Here is a 20,808-nt window from a genome sequence, read left to right on the forward strand (position 1 = left end):
CGTACCTTCTACTATCTCTGTTGGTTCAGGTACTGCCTGTTGGTTCAAGGCATACGCTCTAGTCGGCACTCTTGACTTAGTTCCTCCTACACTTGCTTGTTCAGGGTTTAGGCGTGATCTACGGGAACAGGTTGCAAGCTGGTGCTCGGTGCTACCACACCATAAACATTTTCTCGCTTTTCGCCAACAATCACTCTCCACGTGATTGGCCTTCCCACAGTACCCACAAGATACTTGAGGGGCTGAGGTCTGACCTCCTTGTGAGGTACCTCTTGCTTGGCCCCAGCCACGCGAAGCTCCTCTTGGAGTACTTTCCTTAACCGTCCTTGAAATTTTCTCACTACCATCTTCTCGAGCTAACTTAGAAGGTGGCATATCTAAATCACTTTGTTCTTGCCTTTGACTTCCACCAGGCGCACCTCTCCTTTTTGCATGGAAAACTCTCACTTGTGCCCTAGCAGTCTCTATCCTCAAGGCTTTCTCCAGAACCTCTGTGAATGTATTAATTTGGACCGCCGCTAAGGATTCTTGTAACTCCACGTTCAGTCCTTGTATGAACCTCCGTACTTTTCTTTGTTCCGTAGCTATCAGTTCGGGAGCAAATTTGGACAACTTTGTAAACTGAGTCTCATACTCAGTTACACTCAACATCCCCTGACGGAGTTTAATGAATTCGTCTTCTCTCTTCTCCTGGACGATGGGTGGAAGGTATTTTTCGTTGAAGTCCCGTACAAAGTTTAGCCAAGTCCATGCAGTTCCTTCTCTCTCCCACTTAGCCCTCACTACATTCCACCAGGCCCTAACTGGCCCCTCGAACTGAAATACAGCGAATTGGACTTGTCTCTCCTCCGTATAGTTTAGGGCAGCAAAAATATTTATCATGGCCTCCAGCCATTTCTCAGCCTCAAACGGGTCTGGCCCTCCTAAAAACTTGGGTGGGGAGAACTTTTGGAATCTTTCCAAAGCTCTATCCTGCCCCATATCGGGGTCCCGATGTTGGTTTACAGGGGCTTGACCCTGTTGTTCCACTAAACGGGCCAGAATATTAGTCATTTGCTGGATGACAGTTGCCACTTGATCTCCCCCTGTAGCTTGGGGTTCAGGTTGTGGCTCAACCGTTGCCTCTCTTTCCTCTCTCGATTCTTGTACCGGTTCCTGGGTTTGTCTACCCCTACGGCTACGACTAGGACCGCGTCCTCGATTAGTTCCCCTAACTTGACTTCTTCTACCCTCCATGGTTCGTAGCGAATCAACTATAACAATATAACCAACTAATCAATAATAGAATATAGCCATTAAGTAACTATATAAATATCAACAGCACAAAACAAAATAATGCAAATCATAAACCCCTCTAAATCATAAAACAAGGCAATACAACACATTCGATCAAAACAAGTCACATAGCTTATAGAGCATTAACCCTAGGTATCGCTCAAGCACTACACTTAATCAAGGCTCGAAACATGTGAATAAGAAAGATCCCAAATCCCATGAATATTTTCAATATTTTTCAAGTCCAGACTACTCGCATTCCCTGTGCCTTTATTTTCACCATCCAAACTTATCCGAATATTACACGAGATCTCAACTGATCGTAAAAATGTCACTCTTTGGTATTCGGGGACAAGAATCCGAAAATATGATAATTCACCACTCAAGCTGGCCAGGCTCAAGAGCAAATCACCCGTATTAGAGATTACTACCCAACATATATATCTAAGGTCCCCAACAATAGACAATTGTTCCATACTTAACAAGTCAATCCCCACAGTCCGAGAACCCTCTCCCGGCACGAGCTCAATAGGAGCTCTGATACCATCTGTGACAACCCCACCTCCCCCTAAGGCGTACCAAAGGGTTCGGTGGACCGCCTGCCCAACTCTCGCCAGGACTCACTCACTATCTCAATCGAGTCATGCACACACATCCATGAACCATAAATAATATCTGCAATTCAAACTTATAATTTACATTGATAGAAATCGAGGTACAAAGCCTCAATACACCAAACTAGTTCAAAACGTATACAATTCAAGTACAACATGTTCCATTCGAGGAATAGCGCGAGTACAAGACCAAAAGTCAAAAATCAAAACAAAAGGCTACGCTAGTCTTTTACAAGTCTCACGCGTCACTCGTACCCCCTGTAAGGAAAACAAATAGCGTGGTGTGAGCTAAAGCCCAGTGAGGTTCCAAATAGCAAATTGACCATTATTTATAAGTACTAGTTTTCGATATAGCAAAGTAACGAGCATGAAAAGTTCATAAATGTGAGCAATAACACGTCAAGTAGCAATTTTAAAATGAGCGAGTGTAGAAGTTTTTCACAAGCAACAATAATCCAATAAGCAATAATCACTCCAAAGTATAAGGATACGGATGACTCTCAGGAGCCAAATTCCCATTGCATTACCAGAAGCTTGATCACGTAGTAGTTGACACTCCGTCAACTTTCAAGTAAGTAACCAATCCAGTAGAACACCACTTACACGACTCTCCGTCCACCATTCACACCCCCTACTGGGCCCAAAATCCTCAATAAACACGGGTGGTAATACTCGAGTATACCGATTAGTCGAGGAGATATCACTCCACTCGACAATACAAGAGACCCAGGGTTCGTTAGCCAATCGACCAAACCCTTGCCGGCTCGACTAGAGTAACTCGCCACAGGGTTTCCGGAATTCCAGGAAGTGCGCACATCATGAACACGTATATCAAGTCAATTGCAATCAATAAACAAGTATATCACGTAAGGGCAAGTGCGATAAAGTACACTCTTGCCCTATCAATTCACGTATATAACATGTACTCATATTGGTCACGTATCAAGTTCAAGTATCTAGTGCCATTCGGTATTTGAAAGCACTCACCAAAGGATGTAGTGCCTTTACTGATCACTTTCAGGTTATACTCCGGGTTCGGAGTCCAAATCTGCGATAAAACTCAATTTGAGAACTTTGAAACATGACTAGAGTTCGAAACTTAGACGTTTCGTTCAATAAGAATCAAGAAATTGAAATTCACTCGGACAGTAGTCGTGAAACACTTGCTCGCCTTTTTAAACAGTAAACTTTGTAATATTTATACTTGAAATTGTTTTGCGAGTTGAAAGTACAAGGAAAACATATTTCGAGCAATCATTATTTCATTTCTCAAGGGTACAAGTTCGTCCAAGTCCTAACGTATAACACTCAAGAAACATAGTGGCCAAGGTTCTCGCTAGTTCAAGTAATAAGTACTTAACCTTCACTCAAGTCGCTAATATAGTTTTCTAGTTCTCGAGTAAAAATTCGGGCAGCATGCCCTTTGTGTTTACCAAATTTTCCAGCCTTTTAGGCTTCATTGTTTTTCTCAAACACAACCCAACATTATACATATCAGCAATTCATGTCAAGAGCCGTTCCATAGGCTCACAATATCATAATAACAAGAATCGTATTAAGTACAAGTGCAGAAATTCAATTTAGTTCAAAACAGATTTGACGTACAAATGCGGAAATAACATATCCGAGGCTACGCTTATCGGATTAAAACGAGACCTACGCCGTTTCGAAGCTAAGACACAGAGCTACAATATTCATGAAGGTCACTTAGTCCAGTTCCTAATGTAACTTAGTCAAATTCTCGAATTACTAAACCAGAAACCAATTCGTCGGCTGTTTAAACGCAGAACACTGTAGTGAACATAACTCAGTGTACACAAGTCCGAATTAGGTGTTCTTAGATGCATTTTAAAGCCAATTCAGAATAATACAACTTTCATGTTTTGGTAAAAAGCTAAATCAGAAGGGATCCTAGTCAAAAAACGTGATAAACTGGACTTAACTGATCACACGGACTGCTTAGGAAATACTTAAAACAGTAAGGGTATTTAGGACTTTTCACATCCTACGTTGCTCCGATTGAGCTGAAATTTTGTAGGCACCTACAAAATGCCATTCTCTACAATTTTTCTTCTTTGACCTAAGGCCAATTCGGCCTCTATCATACAGATACAAATTCGGACAGAATGTTGAACAAAAATTCCAGATTCTGAAATTTTGAGTTTCTAATGCAACTTTCCTTAATTTCTTGGTCCAATCACTACCAAAACACCTTATACAACCTCAATTGCAACATATAAGCATTATACAACAATTTGGGCAGAATTTCCACAAGCCCTAATTCATCAAATAAATTGGGGAAAAACATCTAAAACATGCTAATCATCCATGATTCCACCACTATAATCAAACTACTAAACTTAATTTAACAAAATTGAAAGCAAAACTTAGAGAGATAAGCTCTCTTACCTTGAAGAGAGGTCACAAAGAGTAGCCCAAGCTTCCTCCTTCCAAAACTTACCACAAATCACCACCTAGTCACTCAAGAACAAGTTTAATCGGTTTACTTTGTTTATTTTCTCACTAAGTTGTTGGATTTGAAGATGAAATGAAGAAATTTCTCTCTTGTTCTTCCCCTCTCTCTCTCTCGGCTCCTTGGCAGAAATATGAAGAGAAATGGAGCTTAGTTGCCTTATAACAAAGCAAGAGGATTAGGACTAATGATGTCCACAAATTGGGCAAACACTTGGACTAATCTTGGCCACAAAATTTTCTCTTTCTTTCCCCTTGCATATGAACCACAATTTCGGTCAAGCTTGCTGCCAAGAGAGAAGATATTTTGTTCAAGTTCAATAAATTTGTTTGGTAAGCAAAAATGATGGTCAAGTGGTGCGTTCAAACGGTAGTGCGCGGGACCCGCCGGTTCGCGCCGTTTTTCTTAAAATTCACGTACTAGGGTTTTTACTTCCCATTCACTAACCTTATATCATTGCTACTACTCACATGTTATTTCTCACTTAAAAGTCACTTTTAATCACCCAATTTGGTCCTTACTCCGTACCGAAAATTCATCCGGCGGAAAATCGCGAAAACCCTAATTTTGCTCCAAACTTGAAACCGAAGAATAAAACCCTACTTTCTAGATTCATTTGCACTTATTATGGAATAATTGGATAGTAGGGCTTTAATAAATGATAATTTTCAACTAAAAGGAAATTTTTTAAGAGAACGTGAGGAATTTCCAATTCCAGTAATTAAAATTAGGGTTTCAATTAAAATAGGAGAGATTTAGGAAAACCGGTTAGTCACAAGTAAACTAGGTTTTTTGACTAAAAAAATTAGGGTTTCTAGTCTTTTAAAACAAAATAAGGTTTTAAATCAAACCCCAAAGAAATACACTTTAATATTTTCTTCACAAACAACCTCCTAATATTCGGAATGTTACAAAAAGTGTAAAGTAAACAATTTTTTTAGCTAATCTATTTAAATGTACAATTTATTAACTAAAATTCACAATACAAGCAATATAAAATATTGTTCTATTTATGATATATTTTCAAGGAATTTAAGGAGTGTGTGTGAAAATACATTTATGTATATGAAAATATGTTCATATGTGTGGAAAAAAACTTTTTTGTATGTTAAAATGTATGTGAGAAAGTTTATGTAGTAAATTGTATTCATTAATATGTTGGGTCATGGGTTTGAAATAACCCAATATGACCCAACCCAAAATCAACCCAATCTAAAGTTGGGCGGGTTGGGTATAACCCATTTAAGCCAAAACCCAATATTAATCCGTTCAAAACCCGCCCAATTGTTAAGTATAGTGAAACGTATTGGATTTTTCACAAATACCAGGCATTGGTCCCCGCGGTGTCGCGGGGTGCCCACATCATATGTTTTTTTTTGTGTTTTTGGGGTATGATAGTTATTATTATTATTTTATAAGTAGTAGGTTTTGGTTTCAAAATCTCCTACTTACCATTTCTCTCATTTGATCATTCAATCCAACCCTCATCCATTTCTTTATTAATTATATGTACATGTATTTTATATTGAAACATGTGCAAATATTTGTAATATAATTTTTATAATGTAGTATGAATTTGTCATATTTTGTATTATTTTGAATGATTTATGATTTTGATATGTTTTTCTATTGGTAGAGTGGTTAATTGTTTTGCATTTTTATTTTTTTGGTATTTTTATTGTTTACAGTATATTTATGATTTTGTCTAATTGTGATTTGATTATTGGTTCTGATTAATTTTATGCAAGTGAAAGTTGTGAGAGTGGATTAATTGAAGGATTTCTTAGTGTGTATGATACTATAATTTGAGGTGTATTATTTTAGGTTGCGTTGATTTTTGTAATATTTAGTATTGATTAGTAATGTGTAAATTGTATAAATTTTTAAATTGTTTGTTGTTGGTACTATTTAACTTGTGAAGAATAACTTGGCAGCTAAAGTTGCTGTTTTGTTTGCGTATCCTCGGTTTTTTGCTATGTATGGATGGATATGGTGGTATTTTTCTGGTGTCTCAAACCCAAACATAGTTGGCTAACATTAGGCGGCAAACCCAAAAAATGTGGGAGGCCCAAAGAAATCTGGGCAGACATATGAAGCATGCAGCCCCCAACCGCTAAAAGTAGTATTCGCAATAAAAAGACCAAAAAGGCCAAAATCTATAGAGAAACAACAGCGAAACCAGTGTAAAAGGGTTAAAGTGGAATAGTGCCACCAAAATTCAGACTTTGTGGATGACGAACATGAAACGGAGATGGCCCCACAATGAGTTCCATCACACCTAAAAAGACAAATGAGGACAAAATCAACACTCAAATTACAAAGAAACCCTTCAACGCTTTATGTATTTAGAGATACACCGTAACTATCCATACATTTTTCTTCCAAAGTTATACAGTTAAATTAGATTAGAAACACTCAAAAGTTAATAGAGAAATCGGCTCGAAAGTACTTTAAGGGGAACCCACAAAGAACCCGCGTTCAGCCAATTTAACCGTAGCTATCCATACATGTTGCCACTTTTTCTCATTTATTTTGGGACTAATATGAGAGTACGTGCGTTGCACATCATAGGTATTGTACGTTTTGTGATACTCATTCAAATAATCATTCTCTTGCACAAAAAAAAAAAAAATTTTTTTCATTCTCTTGATCAATTAGAACTTCACTTTGGAATGATTCCTACGTCAATCTCTGCATTTTGGTTCTGAGAAGGTGATATCCGTGGAATTACTCCTGTGTAATTTATCAAAATGCTTCATTAATTTGTATTTGAATAAGGCAAGATTTTTAATGGCTTCATTAGAAAGATGGATACTGCTGGACCTATAATTGCTTACAAGGAGCTTGCAATATAGGATGAAATCAAGAAAGGAAGCAAATGCAAATACATACAAAGTTTTTTTTTAAGAGAGACTTTCGTTTCCTTAATTAATTAATATTTTAAATAGAAAAATAGGATGGTCACATTTCAAAAACTTACCACGAAGTTACGGACAAATCATCACCACTAGTTTCTAACTAGGAAACTGGCAATGGGCGCTTCCTGTATATTCAATTTGTCATCCTCTATTTTTGATCCAACACCTTTGTATCCTTCTTTTCTCTCTCTGCCCTAGAATTCTGTAACCATTACAACTAATCTCTCCATAGATGACAAGATCATTCATGCCTGCTACATATAGGTGTTTGGATTGCATTCTTCATGGAAAAATTACTGTAGCGATTTGATGTATGTGAGGGAAAAAGATAATAGGGAGATGTGATCACGGAAAACGACGCAATTTTCCGGCAGAAACTAACAATCAATTAATATTTCTTTCCCATCAATTAATATTTCTTTTTTCCCATCAATGTTCCTCTTCAAAACTTCTACAATTTGTTTAGCCCCCTTAAAAAGTTGACACATAAATAAATAAATAAATCAAGAAAACAACTTGTACGGTGCAAAGAAAGCAAAATTATTCATAGAAGTTTGTCTTTATTCCAGTTTGTGATCCATTTTCAGGGCACACTCATAAAGTCTATTATTTAATTTTAGACTCGCCGCTAAAGTGAAATGATTGGCATGAGATTTGTTGGATGCCAATTTATTATGGTTTGGTGGCTGTGGAATTTATTAATCTCGGTTGAAATTTGGGGTCTATAGTTTGAGAGGGGCTTAGAATTAGAAAAATTACTTGATTTGGGATTATATTGGTGGCTGTTGGATGTTTCGGGGTTGTTGTAGTCGAGTGTGGTCGCCGGCTAGGTCATAACTAGGGGTGCAAACGAATCGAGTTGCTCGCGAGCGGCTCGATTCAAGTTTGACTCGAGTTCGATCCATATCGAGCTCGATCTGGTCGAGTCAAAGTCGAGTTCGAATTCGAGATCAAAATATTAAACTCGTTAGCGTATATATATTTATTTATTTTTATTTCAATAGTAAATTACATAAATATCCTTAATATCTTATTATTTATTAAGAAAAAAATATTATTTTATTTATTTTTAAAAAAATAAAATAATTATTTTTATTTTTTTGAGCTCGGGCTTCAAAATTTTCATTTCATCGAGCTAGAGCTCGATGAAATTAAGTCAAAACTCGATTCGATTAGACCAAAGTTCGACTCGACTCGGCTTGATTGCAGCCCTAGTTATAACAACGGAATTATTGTTGTAGCGAACAAATATTGGGGGATGGAACGGTTGTAGGTTTTTGTTTTTTTTTTTTTTTTTGTCATTTGCATTTATTACATTAAGAAAAAGAATATTCACGTACCAAATTTTTAGCATTAACCGGTTGGGAAGACGACTGTAAGATTAAAGCCCTGTTTGACAAATTAATTCAGCACTTAAACTTGATGGATTCAGATCTTAATATGTTTAGATGCGTTTGATAATCGAAAATTGAACATTTGAATTAATTGAGTGGCACCGAATTCCCTAGACAAAACTTGCTCCAAAAAATAAGTGATAAACTATTCATTTATCAATAAAATGTGATGTACACTCAAATGTATTAGATTTAATATTTAACAATTCAATGACTTAATGGATTCAAACTTCAGACTTTAGATTTCAATTTCCAGACTTCAATTTTATCAAATGCACCTAATCTCAGTGCTCGTCATCTTAGTACTACTCTTTTAAATAAACCTGAACATTTGATTATGAAATCATTATCCTCTGGAATTTACATATATCAAAGTGAAAAAGATCTTTTCCAATAATATAGAATTTTACGACGCCCGTCATAACTCAAATTAATAAAAGGATCTAAAAAAAGAAGGCAATTGAGAAAAGTATAGAAACACGAGGCAAAATAGTACCACGATAATTCAGCATGGCTATGTTGGACACCAAATCAGTGTTATCATATAATAAAAATCATGATCAGTTTGCCTGGGCCTCTTTTGTCAGTCGATACATATGTCTTGGTACAAGTGATTTTTTCGATGACTGTGAGTCGCTCATTGAGTGATATGGTTTCCGTTTCTAGCCTATTGCCAACCATGGACTATTTGATTGATTTCCAATTGCAACTAATTATTGTAAGTAATCATTTTATTCCTTTCCTGATCTAATATATGATTCCTAAATTTTTTTGGTTTTACTTTCTTTGGAATTCTTTTCCTTACTAATAAGTAGTGGATGGTTTTGGAATTCTTTTCCTTTTAGAATCCTAATAAGTAGTACACGGTAATTAAATCAATATTAATATCCATAAATATCTCGCAACAAATTTGCATTTAGATTCTAAGATAGGCCTAATTATTTAATTATATATGGGTATAACTGGAAAGTGAAAACTAAAGCACTAAATTACCAAATCATATCGATACTTTTAATAAAGTGCGTGTGTGTATATGTGTGTGTACTTTCATCATGCTGCAATTTTAGTAGTGTCTAGTGAGCAATTTGTCAACTTTTTGTGATTATTCAAATGAAAGACTTTTCATAATTATTATGATAGGTTCGATACTCGATTAGTTGAATTGAACTTAATAGTGTTCGGTAAGTGTAGGATTGAGCGGAAATGGAGCAACTGCACCAACCGTCGAGATTAGTCGGATGAACTTGGTTCATTCTGGTTAGTTCAATCAGTACCGTTCATTTAATAATTCAAATGAATGGTCCAAATTGAATCAAGTGCTTCCAGCCAACGCTTTTAAGAATCGAATTGGACCAGTCGGTTTGACTGGTTGAACAGCAAATTGGTCATGATACCGGTTCCATTTTATGAGAAACTTGAAAAGTTGAAAAAATAAACAAAACCAATGAATCGGAATAAATTGGTTGAACTGGTAACTCCGATTTTTGAATTTTGACTTGGGATTTGGACTTTTTGTTACGAACTGCTCACCTTCGTTGAACTTTTGGGTTCTATCTATGAAAACCCAATGTCTACAGCTAGCTATCTGCGACTACAATTGGTTGATGGGCCATTGTTTTTTGTCAAATTAAAAAACAAGAATCCTACTTGGCCCAACTTAAAAACAAAATGACTAAAATTTAACTAAAAATTGAAGAAACCTTCAATCCTCTTACTTTTTTTTATAAAAATGTTCACACTCTACAAGTTTCATTCATCTTCTTTTCTTTTCTTTTCTTTTTTCCCTCTTCTTTTATACCTTTTCTTTGACATTATTGATGGTGCATATGATAATGAAGTTGAACTTGGTAGATAAAGAAGTACAATTGTTTTCGCTTTCCTCTTCTATTTTTTGTTTTTATATTCATGATTTTGTTCTACTTTTTTTTGGGAGTTAATTTTACAAATCCTATCAAATTTGTTTTTGAGTTGGGAAAGTTAAACTCTTTTGTGCCTAATTTGAGATATTGGATAGATTTGTTCATAATTTTGTTGATTCTTTATTTTTTTTTTAATGAAAATACTTTTTCTTTAATTTGATAGATGAATTAGAAGGTACTAGATCAATAAATCTTCTCTAGAAGGTATTACAAAATTTAGGATTTTTGTGTTGATTTTACATATTTCTGCTTATATACTTGTACATTCATCTAAGATTTTAGTTCTACAATATCCTGCGAGTTATTTGCCATACTAATATACGAGTCATTACTATTATTATTATTATTATTTTTTGCTAGATTGAAATCATTTTATACTTGTCTGTCACATTACAAAGGAGTTAAGTTCTGATAAAAAAAAATTCAAATATCATGTAATACTTCAACGACAACTTTTGAAACTCATATGTTTAAAGACTCAAGTAAAAAGAAAAAAAAAGCAGTGTACATTAGTGAAAGAAAAGCTATGAAAATTGGATTGGATATCTACGGACTGTAACCAATCTGCATATGATGCAAAGGATCTGATACCCACAAAAGGTGAATTGGAACTGGAACAAAAAGTGAAGTGGAATCGGAACAGAATGAGTACTTGGGATTTTAGATTGTTCTTAAAACACATAATACCCACCAAGGAACAAGCACCCATCCAAGCCCACACTAACTTGCACAATTGATTTGTCATTTATAATTAAGGCCCGTTGCTGTATATTCTATCACTCACAAACTATCAGAAAGAATACATAAAAAAAAAAAAAAAAAATCAAAACTCAGAGACAACATCACCCTTCCTCACTCTACCTTTATTGCCATATGATAGCCTTGCATGTTCTACACTGCAGTTGCCAGAGCTCTGAGTGTTGTCCAAGATTAAGCTGCAACAATTATCTGTTATACCAATTGTCAACTTCATGCTACTTGTTCTCTAGAAGGTCTTCATGTGGTCAGCCTTCAAGGTTGCGAAATTGAAGAGGAAATGCGTACCTTTTGCAGGCGCAGAGATGAAAAAGAAGGCTGTATATTAAGCTTGAGAGGGAGCTCCATCATGAGTTTCAGAGAGACAAGAAGAGGAAGATTATCATATCTCATGGAACCAACTATTTCACCGTTGCAACACGGCATCATATCTCCATGGGACTGCAAATCAAGGGAATTGAAGGTAGTAACCATCCGAGGTGTCATTTGAGAAGCCCGTATCTTAGAATGTCGCACATGTGATGCAGAAAAAGTTTGCCCTTTTTTTACATTGTAGTAATAAAGAGAATAGTAGTATCAGTGTCAAGATTGTGTACAAATTCTAAGCACGTTTTTATGTCCATGATGGAAAATCAATTGCCAACCTTCGTTGGAGCATTGAACAATTCTAGGCATGTTTTATGTATAGGATGGAAAATGATTTGCCAACATTTGATGGAGCATTGAACAGTCTTCATTACACAAATAAGCATGTGGATTCAATTGAACATGATATACTCCAGATACCTAAAATAAATTGTTCAGACAAGGCTGACAAGTGATAGTCAAGTACCATCAATTCAATGAATCTAGAAGGAATACCAACAAAATTGAATCTAACAACAATTTGACATTGCTTTTATTATGACTATCTCCTAAAATAAAGCAGGAAACGCAGCAAGTCTTCAAGGAACTCATACAAAGTGGAGCAAACCTGAAATAATACAAGTTCAGGTTTTCAAGAAAAAGAAGCAACCTTGAAGGCACAAGTATTCTTAACGGTGCAGGCATCTTTTCTAATTCTGCTTGAGTGACGAAATAAGTCTGCTCTACAACATTCAGGAGTCAAACAGGACAACGAGCCTGTAGCCATGGAAAGTAACAATTCCTTTAACCAGTGGCGCTTAAGAAAATCTACAAAGATGGATGAAACAGGGACAAATATGCACCACTGATTTCTTATGATAGAGAAATGATAAACCAACTCACAGCTTTTACTAACCGACACGTTAATAACTGCATGTAGACCAGGGGATCTTTTCTTATGAAGCCAGGTACACAGTCTCCCCATCGGCCATGCACAGTCCTCGACAAGGGCTTTACCTAAAACCAGGTTGCAGTGCAATGGTGACAAGCAAGCAAATCAACAGATATTTTCCTTGCAATACCTAAAACCTGGGGGTTGTTTTATCATTTCCTTGCAATACAAGAACTCTGTATACTAGTACAAGTTTTCATCTATAAGTTAAAACCACAATTACCCCAATAAAAGCACCAGACTTGTTGTACATGCATATGCATATTTGGATACAGTCATGTCTGTGTATAAAACCGCATGCAATAGAACCAAACAGATGTTGTATACTCCTTTGAAAAAAAAGGTTTAAGAATTCAAAAAGGGATAATATGATCATTGAACAGAAAGGACTCTTGTAAACTACTGTTTGATAAACCTATCTGTAAAACTCTACAGGCATAAGCGCATTTTCTGCAGCATTTTATAGATCAAATTTGCCTGAAGAATAGAAAAGATAACTCGGGATTATGTAATTAGCTTGATGATAAATCAACTTCACACTCAATCTCTAACCCTCCACTGATGCCTCTTTTACAATGTGGAATACTCCTACAAGGCAAATGCCAATGTTCTACTAGATAATTGTGCCTTCCAAGTCCAAATGCATCAAGATGCTCATTACAACTGACTAATCTACAACATCTAGATACAAAATTCCTCCCCAAAAAGTAAAACTACTACTAAAACAGAAAAATGCACTCTTTTTATTTTCGATGTTTGAATTATTCCTTTCCCATTAACTAATAATATACCCTGCAATGTACCGAAATTCCTTATGATCAAAATTCAAATTTCTTACTTTTGACTAATCATTTTGACATACAAAAACAACACCACCACATATACAATTAACCATAGGATAACTAAATAGAATAAATAACTTTCTTGAACTTTTTCCTTTTAAATTTGCCTGTTCTACAACTAAATTCAACTCCCAAATAACTGAGTATAGTAACAAAAAGGAAAAACAAATACATAATTTAGTAATCAACAACATAAAAAGCAACAAATTTTATCAACTAAATTCAAAGAAAAAAAATCATAGAAGAAAATAAGAAAAGACAGTGGAAAATGGTGAACTGGGTTCAGATCCGATCCTGCAAAAACACTCATTCCTCTGCCCTCTGCTAGTCAATGATTTTTGCGTAAACAAGCAAAAACTACAAAAAATTAAAATAAATAAATAAATAAAATGAAATTAATTATGCAGAGGAGATTGGGAGTTTATGCAAAAATCCTTGGCTACAGTGGAATAAACAGTGGAATTGAGGAGATGGAAAAAGTCCCGGTCGGGGTTGCTCTCGCCGCTCCCCACCCCACCAAACGACACCGTTTAGCCCTAGGAAGCAGCGGAAGAAGAGGGGTTGGATTAATTTAACTTTTGGCCCCTCTAAATAACTCATGTTTCATGGAGAGGACAAAAGTTTGCAATATTTATTATCGATGAACTTTTTTTTTTTTTTTTTAGGGGTGTCCCGCAGGGAGTGGACTCCGTAGACTATTCCCCACCCTCCACAACTTGCTGGCAGCAAGGTTCGAACCAGGGATCTAAGGTTCTATCTTGAGTAATCTCAACTGCCAGACCAAACCCCAGAGGGCTATTATCGATGAACTTAAATACATAGCAAGTAGAATTGTCCTTCATGAAATAAAATAATTCGAAATTGTTCTCATTTATTTTTAAGCCTTTCAAGCATACTTTTTACACTGATCTTTTGGAAGAAAAAATCGGTTTTTTTTTTCATGGGAAAATTTATAGAAAAATCCTAATTATTATCCCAATTTTAAATTCTTGGATATTAAGAGATTTATGTGCAAAAGTGACCTTAGAATACCGAATCCACAGTCACTAAATATAGCAAAAAAAAATGTGCATAAGTGACTTGAAATAACCTCAACGTGCACCATGTGTACGAGGAGAAAAACTGCGAATCAAGTACATCTTAAATATATTTATGGTGTAAAAATTTATTATATAGAAACAGGTTTAAATATATGCCCTACATATAATAAGAAAACTCTTTAAATGTGAATGTAAATTTTGAGTCATCAATTCAAACTGAGTCATGAAAAATTTCTTTATACTAATAGTGTGAAAAATTAGTTTTTTTAAAAGGGAGAATTGGAGTTTTGACCCCCAATTTATAACCAATGTGGGAAACTAGTCCCTAATCTATTTTGGAAAATAAATGTGCTCCCTAATGTATCCAATTTTGCTCGACAGTGGACAATTGATGGGTTTTCTTCAATTTTTGCTAGAAAAAGTCACGTGAGAGCACGTGTCGGCACTTAAAATCTTTTTTTCAATTTTTTAAGTGTGAAAACTTGTAAAAAATTATTTCCAGCTATCTAGTCCCCCTTTTTTTTTTATTAGCAAAGACAAAACACAATCAACAAATGGAGTCAATTATATTAATTAGTATTAGTCTACTATATAATTAGGCGATTGGCAAAATTTTTTATTAACAAAGACAAAATCCAATCTATCCCTTTCTTTCTCTCCGCCATTCTCTTTGTTCTTTCCCAATTGAAGAAAAAACTATTGTAGCCAAATTCAATTGATGGGAAGTGACAAAGACTTGTAGAGATTGAGACTGAAAAGCTTCGGGTTTCCCGTTTCCTTCATCCGTTCACACTTATGGCATAATTTTGTCAAATTTGTCTTCTTATCTCGTTGTATGTAGTCATGATACCATAATAGTTTTGCCACTGTAAGTTACAAGCAATGATGATTACCTCTTGGACACACAACAACCTTAGAAGAAGGTATTTCAGCTGCAGCATGAAGAAGGTATTTCAGCTGCAGCATGAAGAAGGTATGGACTATCTCAAATTCTTGCATCAGCTTTCAAATTTTAGGTTCTTTCTGAAGCATTATTTTCTTGACTGTGAAGGGCAGAAGGGATAAATAAGGTTGCAACTATTTCGAGTGGTATGATCTGGTAATGTCCTAAAGATCTACTGCTTTGATACCTGGTTTGCTGCGGAGCATGAATGCTAAGGATGCCACAATTTAAAGACTAAGAGCAAGGGAAAGAAAATTAGTCTTTGCAATTGTATTGTTGGTACTGTTGTTGTTGTTTGTTTTGTTGGTGTAAAAGGTCAAAAATTAGGATGGAATAGCTATGTTTTAGCAGTTTGTGACAAGCTACTAGTGACCAGCAATATTGTTCAAACTAATAGCTAAAACACGTTCATTCAGAATTTTGGGATTTTTTGCTTGTAGTGGGTAAGTGTGTAGGTTGGGATGTATTATGTTGCTAGTAAGATATCAGCAATGTTGTATTCAATGCTATTGTAAACTATAATGGACATTTCTTGATGTGAAATTAACAACCTTTCAAGATCTTTTGAGCCTTTATTTAAGAATGATTTAACATTTGAATTAGTAAATATCTATCTAGCATCTTATTACACATGTAAAGTGATGACAATTTAGAGGCCAAATAAAGACATAATTTGAAAATTATCCCTGTAAAACACAAGCACATTCGGAAACGATGCCAAGATATTCACAATTCAATTGAGAAAGGAAATTGCAACAATTCTGCCTAGAAGTCAATAATCTTTAAATAATATTGCAATTCAGTCATTACAACCATGAAAAAGGGACCTCCAATTCTCCCTTACAAAATATACATAGATTTGATCAGAAGGCACGACAAAAAAAGTACAAAAGAAGCTGTATTACTTCCAACATAACAAAAGAAGTACCAAGTGTACCTACACGTAAACACAGTCATCAACAAAAGAAATACATAATTAGTTCACCTTTACTTTTCCTTTAACATTGGACTTGTCATCATATTCATTGGTCCTGGAGAGTCTAAGATGAATTTGAACATCCCTAATTCTAAATGGTGCAAAAGCAATGGGAGTAACTGCTTGACTGATATGTGCCACATATGAATCTAAAATTTCAAAAACCTCATATAAGTTAGGTTTAGCAGCGGGGTAGAAGAAATTATGTTGTTCTCAGTAGCTTGTTGGCTATTTTGTAATGAAGATGCTTTCTTTCTTACACGTCTAGTGCCTTTTCCTTGCATAATAGTAGTATGAGTAATGAGTATGCACAGTAGTTCTATGGTAAGAATATAAAATCAAATTCAAGTTAAAAGAAATTGTACAACTTTTTTCACTGCTCTTCTTTGAAAGCAGTTAATACCTTCAACCTAGAATATGAGATTAAAACCATTATCATTAAGCAAATACAAAATCACAGTACTTGAATTCAAATATATTAGATTTTATCACTCATAGAGATGCTATGGTTTGTATCCATTTGTGACAAGTCACCTACACATTGTGCTTCATGCAATCCATCTCGAACCTGTGATAGACTTACATCTTCACTCTCATGAATATTTGCCATGTTTCACATGTTTGGATTATTCCCTTTTGTTTATCACTCATTATTGTCCACTTATAGTCCCTTTCAATTTTCAAATCTTCTCTGAGTTATATTAGAAATCAAATCCAAGAGTCTTTGGCTTCTCCCTTAGTTGCTGCATCAGCTATAGGATGCATTCCATTATTTGGATCAATTCCAATTGTTGTCAATAGTACACCATCTATTGAACCTTTGAGAAAAGTTCCATCCAATTCAAACACAAGCCTATAAGCTGCAAAAAATCCCGATTTTACCCCAACAAAGCACATGTATAATCTCTGAAATTTGCCTTGTCCAATTACTGCATCATAATAGTCATCTACCAGATTCATAATTACTATGCTGCCTGGAGTACTTCTCTTAACTTCATTGATATATTGAGATAGTTTATTATATTGATCCATCTCACTACCTTTGGCCAAATTCTCTGCAATTTTCTTAAATCTATAGCCTTGATGTCTACTAAGATAACATTTGTGCTCATTCATTACCAGACTTTTTAAACTAACATAGTCCAGTCTTGGGTTCTCCCCAAATGTGCCAACATACCTTCTTCCTATCCACCCATACTTCACACTTTTGTTGAGTTGTTGTGCTAAGAAAATCCACACTTGTGCTTCTTTTGAAATGTTTTAACCTTCAATTTGCCATTCCCTTTCATTCTCCTAGCATATATGGATCAATCACACCCATCTTTAGCACATATTGCTCTAACTCTTATACTGTCGCTCTTGATAAATTTAAATGGTCTCTCTCTCCTGATGTTTCAGGTTCCAATTGCTTCTTTCAACTTCTTGAAGGAAGAAAAATTTTTGTCTAAGTTTAATTTTGGGGTTATTTTCATCCTTGGGATCAAACATAGGGGGCCTCAAGCTATTCTATACATCCGACCCTCTATCATTACCAATATCAATACCTGAATTTGGGGCAGTTTCTATGTCAAAATTGTTATCATCACTTTCAATATCACTAGGCATTTGTTTCCTAAGCATGTGCCTCATCCTAGCATCTGTAGACTTCTTTTTAGATGTCTGTTCAACTGCTTTTGTTTTCTATTTTTTACCCCCAACCATTCAAAATTTTCATCATAATCATTATCATCTGAATTTTGATCATAATCCGAGTCTTTTTCTGAGAACTCTCCCGAATCAGAGTTTGTAACTAGCCAGATATTCATCATCACATTCATCCTCTTCATCTTCTAACATTAAGTCCTCATCCTCAATGTCACCCCTATTGTGATGCTAGAAGATCACTAAAGGAAATCTCTACATACAAATCAACCATCCTACTATAGTCAAAATGATCAGCACAATTTGCATGTAACTCTCTATTATGCCTTAACAAACGAAATCCATATTCCTTGATTAGGATATGATACTTTTTGTCACTAACGGTTTGAAGTTGATTTTCTAGTATTCTATCCATTTCAAATAGACTAATGCCTGTGGCCTCTACATGATAAAAAATTCTTAATCCTCCTTCCTCATAATGCACAATAGGTTCAATTTCACATATTCCCCATATATAACACTTCATAGTCATTTCAGTGCTATCACTGTCTGAATTTAGGGACAAAAAAGATAAAACAAACACAATAAACAAGTACCATAAGTGACAAATTATGGAACTATAAGCAGATAATTTGCACTTAGTCAGCTTCAAGACAATTTAATAATACACCCCCAACCATATAAAGTTCAGACAAGGACCACAAAAGTAGGTTGCAAAGTCTCATTTTACCACACATTGTCTACCATGGCAACCTATACCAGAGAAACATACGGGACCATATACAATAGTAGACAAGTTTGTTTTTAGGACCTTTGTCAGATTACTTAAAAATCCAAAATTTAAGACATTCTTTGTCTCCCAAGTGAAAATATCACCATTCATTATCACATTCTTACAACATAAGCATGAATTAAGCATGCATAATGTTACATGAGGTCAAAATCACATATCGTAATCTGGTGGCGGTGCTCCATTCAATTCTTTTGGTCTTAAGTGCCATTTCTTCCTCCCAGATTCACGAACAACTCCACTATCACCGAATTTTCTAGGATTTTTCCTCCAATTTGCTGGTTTTATGCACAGAACTTAATCTGATAATGGGATTTTCTGTTCTTGTTGCTGGAGACTGAAGTAAGAGAACAAAGTGGCATTTTATTTTATTTTATTGCCTTTTTGGGTTATACATTTGCTGATTATGTTTTGTCTTTGCTAATAAAAAAGGGGGGGGGACCAGAAAGTTGGAAATAAATTTTTTTTACAAGTTTTCACGCTTAAAAAAATTGAAAAAAGGATTTTAAGTATCGGCACGTGCTCTCACGTGACTTGTTTCTGACAAAAATTGAAGAAAACCCATCAATTATCTACTTTCGAGCAAAATTGGATAGATTGGAGACCACATTTGTTCTCAAAAATAGATTGGGGACTAGTTTCACACATTGGTTATAAATTGGGGACCAAAACTCCAATTCTCCCTTTTTAAAATATTTGACGCAGTAAATTACTTCATGCTTAAGATGGGAGACTAACAACCATTTCTTGGAAATGAAAAGGGCCGAACAGATAGCAATTACTAATCTGCACTGCAAGGCATAAGAGAAGCAAGTAATGTGGCAGCAAAGCTTTGGACTATATTGTTGGGCCTCAAGATGGCATGGGAAGGGGGACACAAAAAGGTGATGAAAGAGTCAGATTCTCAAGTGGCTATTATACATGATGACTCAGAGGATGGCCAGTACAGCAACTTCATTAAAGAGATTAGGCTGATGCTTAACAGACAATAAGGCTACGATTCAAGCATGCTTATGAAAGGGCAACAACTGTGTAGATCATTTAGCAAAGTTGTGGAAAAGTCTTGCTCCAAGAATAACCAAATTCATAGACCCTCAACAATTGCTTAGACAACTTCTAAGCCAAGATATTTTGTGGAGTGTCAATGCGTAGATTAGCCAATATGTAACTCTGGCCCTCTTATGTACCAAAAAAAAAAAAAAAAAAAAGAAATGAAAGGGAGCATTATAGTTAGAAGTGTCAATTGGGCCTTTTGATCCGAGTTTCAACAAACCTAAACTTGACTCACAAGTTATATGGATTTTCGAACTACGGGATTTTGGGCTTCAGACTCATATTAAAAAGGCTCAAAATCAACTCACACTATTATATGAGCTTCGGATTCAAATCGGATTTGGTCCAAACTCATAATTAAATACATTATTTTATAAAATATATATTTTATAATTATGAATTAATACAAATTTACATATAAATTATTAACATTTTAATATGTACTAGCATTCAAGGCATGCACTAATGTGTGTGCAACTAATAGAAAAATATTTGGAAAATATTTTGAGTATATTTGTTGAAATCATTTTCAAGAAAATTGGTTTTAAAATTGAAAAATGCATTTGTAAAAAATTCACCAAAATAAAACTTATAAAAAGTAGTTATTTGGTAGTTATTTATAATCATAATTGGTAGTTGCTAATTAAAATTAAGATTTACTAAATAAAATGAAAAATAGAATATGAAAAAATACATATTACTTGGTAAAAAAATCATATTGGTAATGGGTAGTCATCAAAGATAGATAGATTTTTGTGTGTACTAAAAGTTTATTCATCATCAAATATAGTTTATGAAGTATATAAAGTAATAGGTTTATGTTTACTTCAAACCCCCTTCTTTCCCTTTATATATAGTATAGATAATTATAAACTAT

The 20,808-nt window shown here is 35.0% G+C and overlaps 1 protein-coding gene across 8 annotated transcripts; it reads right to left on the bottom strand.

The window, feature by feature from the left end:
• Window positions 1-11,224: 11,224 nt before the first annotated feature.
• LOC113706300 (uncharacterized) lies at window positions 11,225-14,254 on the bottom strand. Of its 8 annotated transcripts, XM_027228173.2 has the most exons (4): window positions 12,598-14,252; window positions 12,365-12,471; window positions 11,638-11,790; window positions 11,225-11,528 (listed from the first exon to the last, which is right to left on the bottom strand). In XM_027228173.2, exons 1-4 carry the CDS (start codon window positions 12,677-12,679, stop codon window positions 11,457-11,459), a joined length of 414 nt encoding a protein of 137 aa, XP_027083974.1. In that variant the 5' UTR covers window positions 12,680-14,252; the 3' UTR covers window positions 11,225-11,456. The 8 variants fall into 8 exon arrangements, 2 of the variants coding, with proteins under 2 accessions (XP_027083974.1, XP_071920233.1); XR_011820743.1 differs by having other exon boundaries at window positions 11,225-11,888; window positions 12,598-14,253; XR_011820742.1 differs by having other exon boundaries at window positions 11,225-11,790; window positions 12,611-14,251.
• Between the last annotated feature and the right edge of the window lie 6,554 nt (window positions 14,255-20,808).

The sequence above is a fragment of the Coffea arabica genome, chromosome 8c (assembly GCF_036785885.1).
Source record: "Coffea arabica cultivar ET-39 chromosome 8c, Coffea Arabica ET-39 HiFi, whole genome shotgun sequence".
Classification (NCBI taxonomy): domain Eukaryota; kingdom Viridiplantae; phylum Streptophyta; class Magnoliopsida; order Gentianales; family Rubiaceae; genus Coffea; species Coffea arabica.

Bases quoted from the DNA above. Each gene is read 5' to 3' on its own strand.
- LOC113706300 (XM_072064132.1), bottom strand. From the start codon at position 12,679: ATGGGGAGACTGTGTACCTGGCTTCATAAGAAAAGATCCCCTGGTCTA. The intron at 11,791-12,364 runs GTTGCTTCTTTT...CTTGATTTGCAG, and splicing joins AGAATACTTGTGCCTTCAAG to TCCCATGGAGATATGATGCC. The intron at 11,529-11,637 runs GTACGCATTTCC...TAATTGTTGCAG, and splicing joins CATCTCTGCGCCTGCAAAAG to CTTAATCTTGGACAACACTC.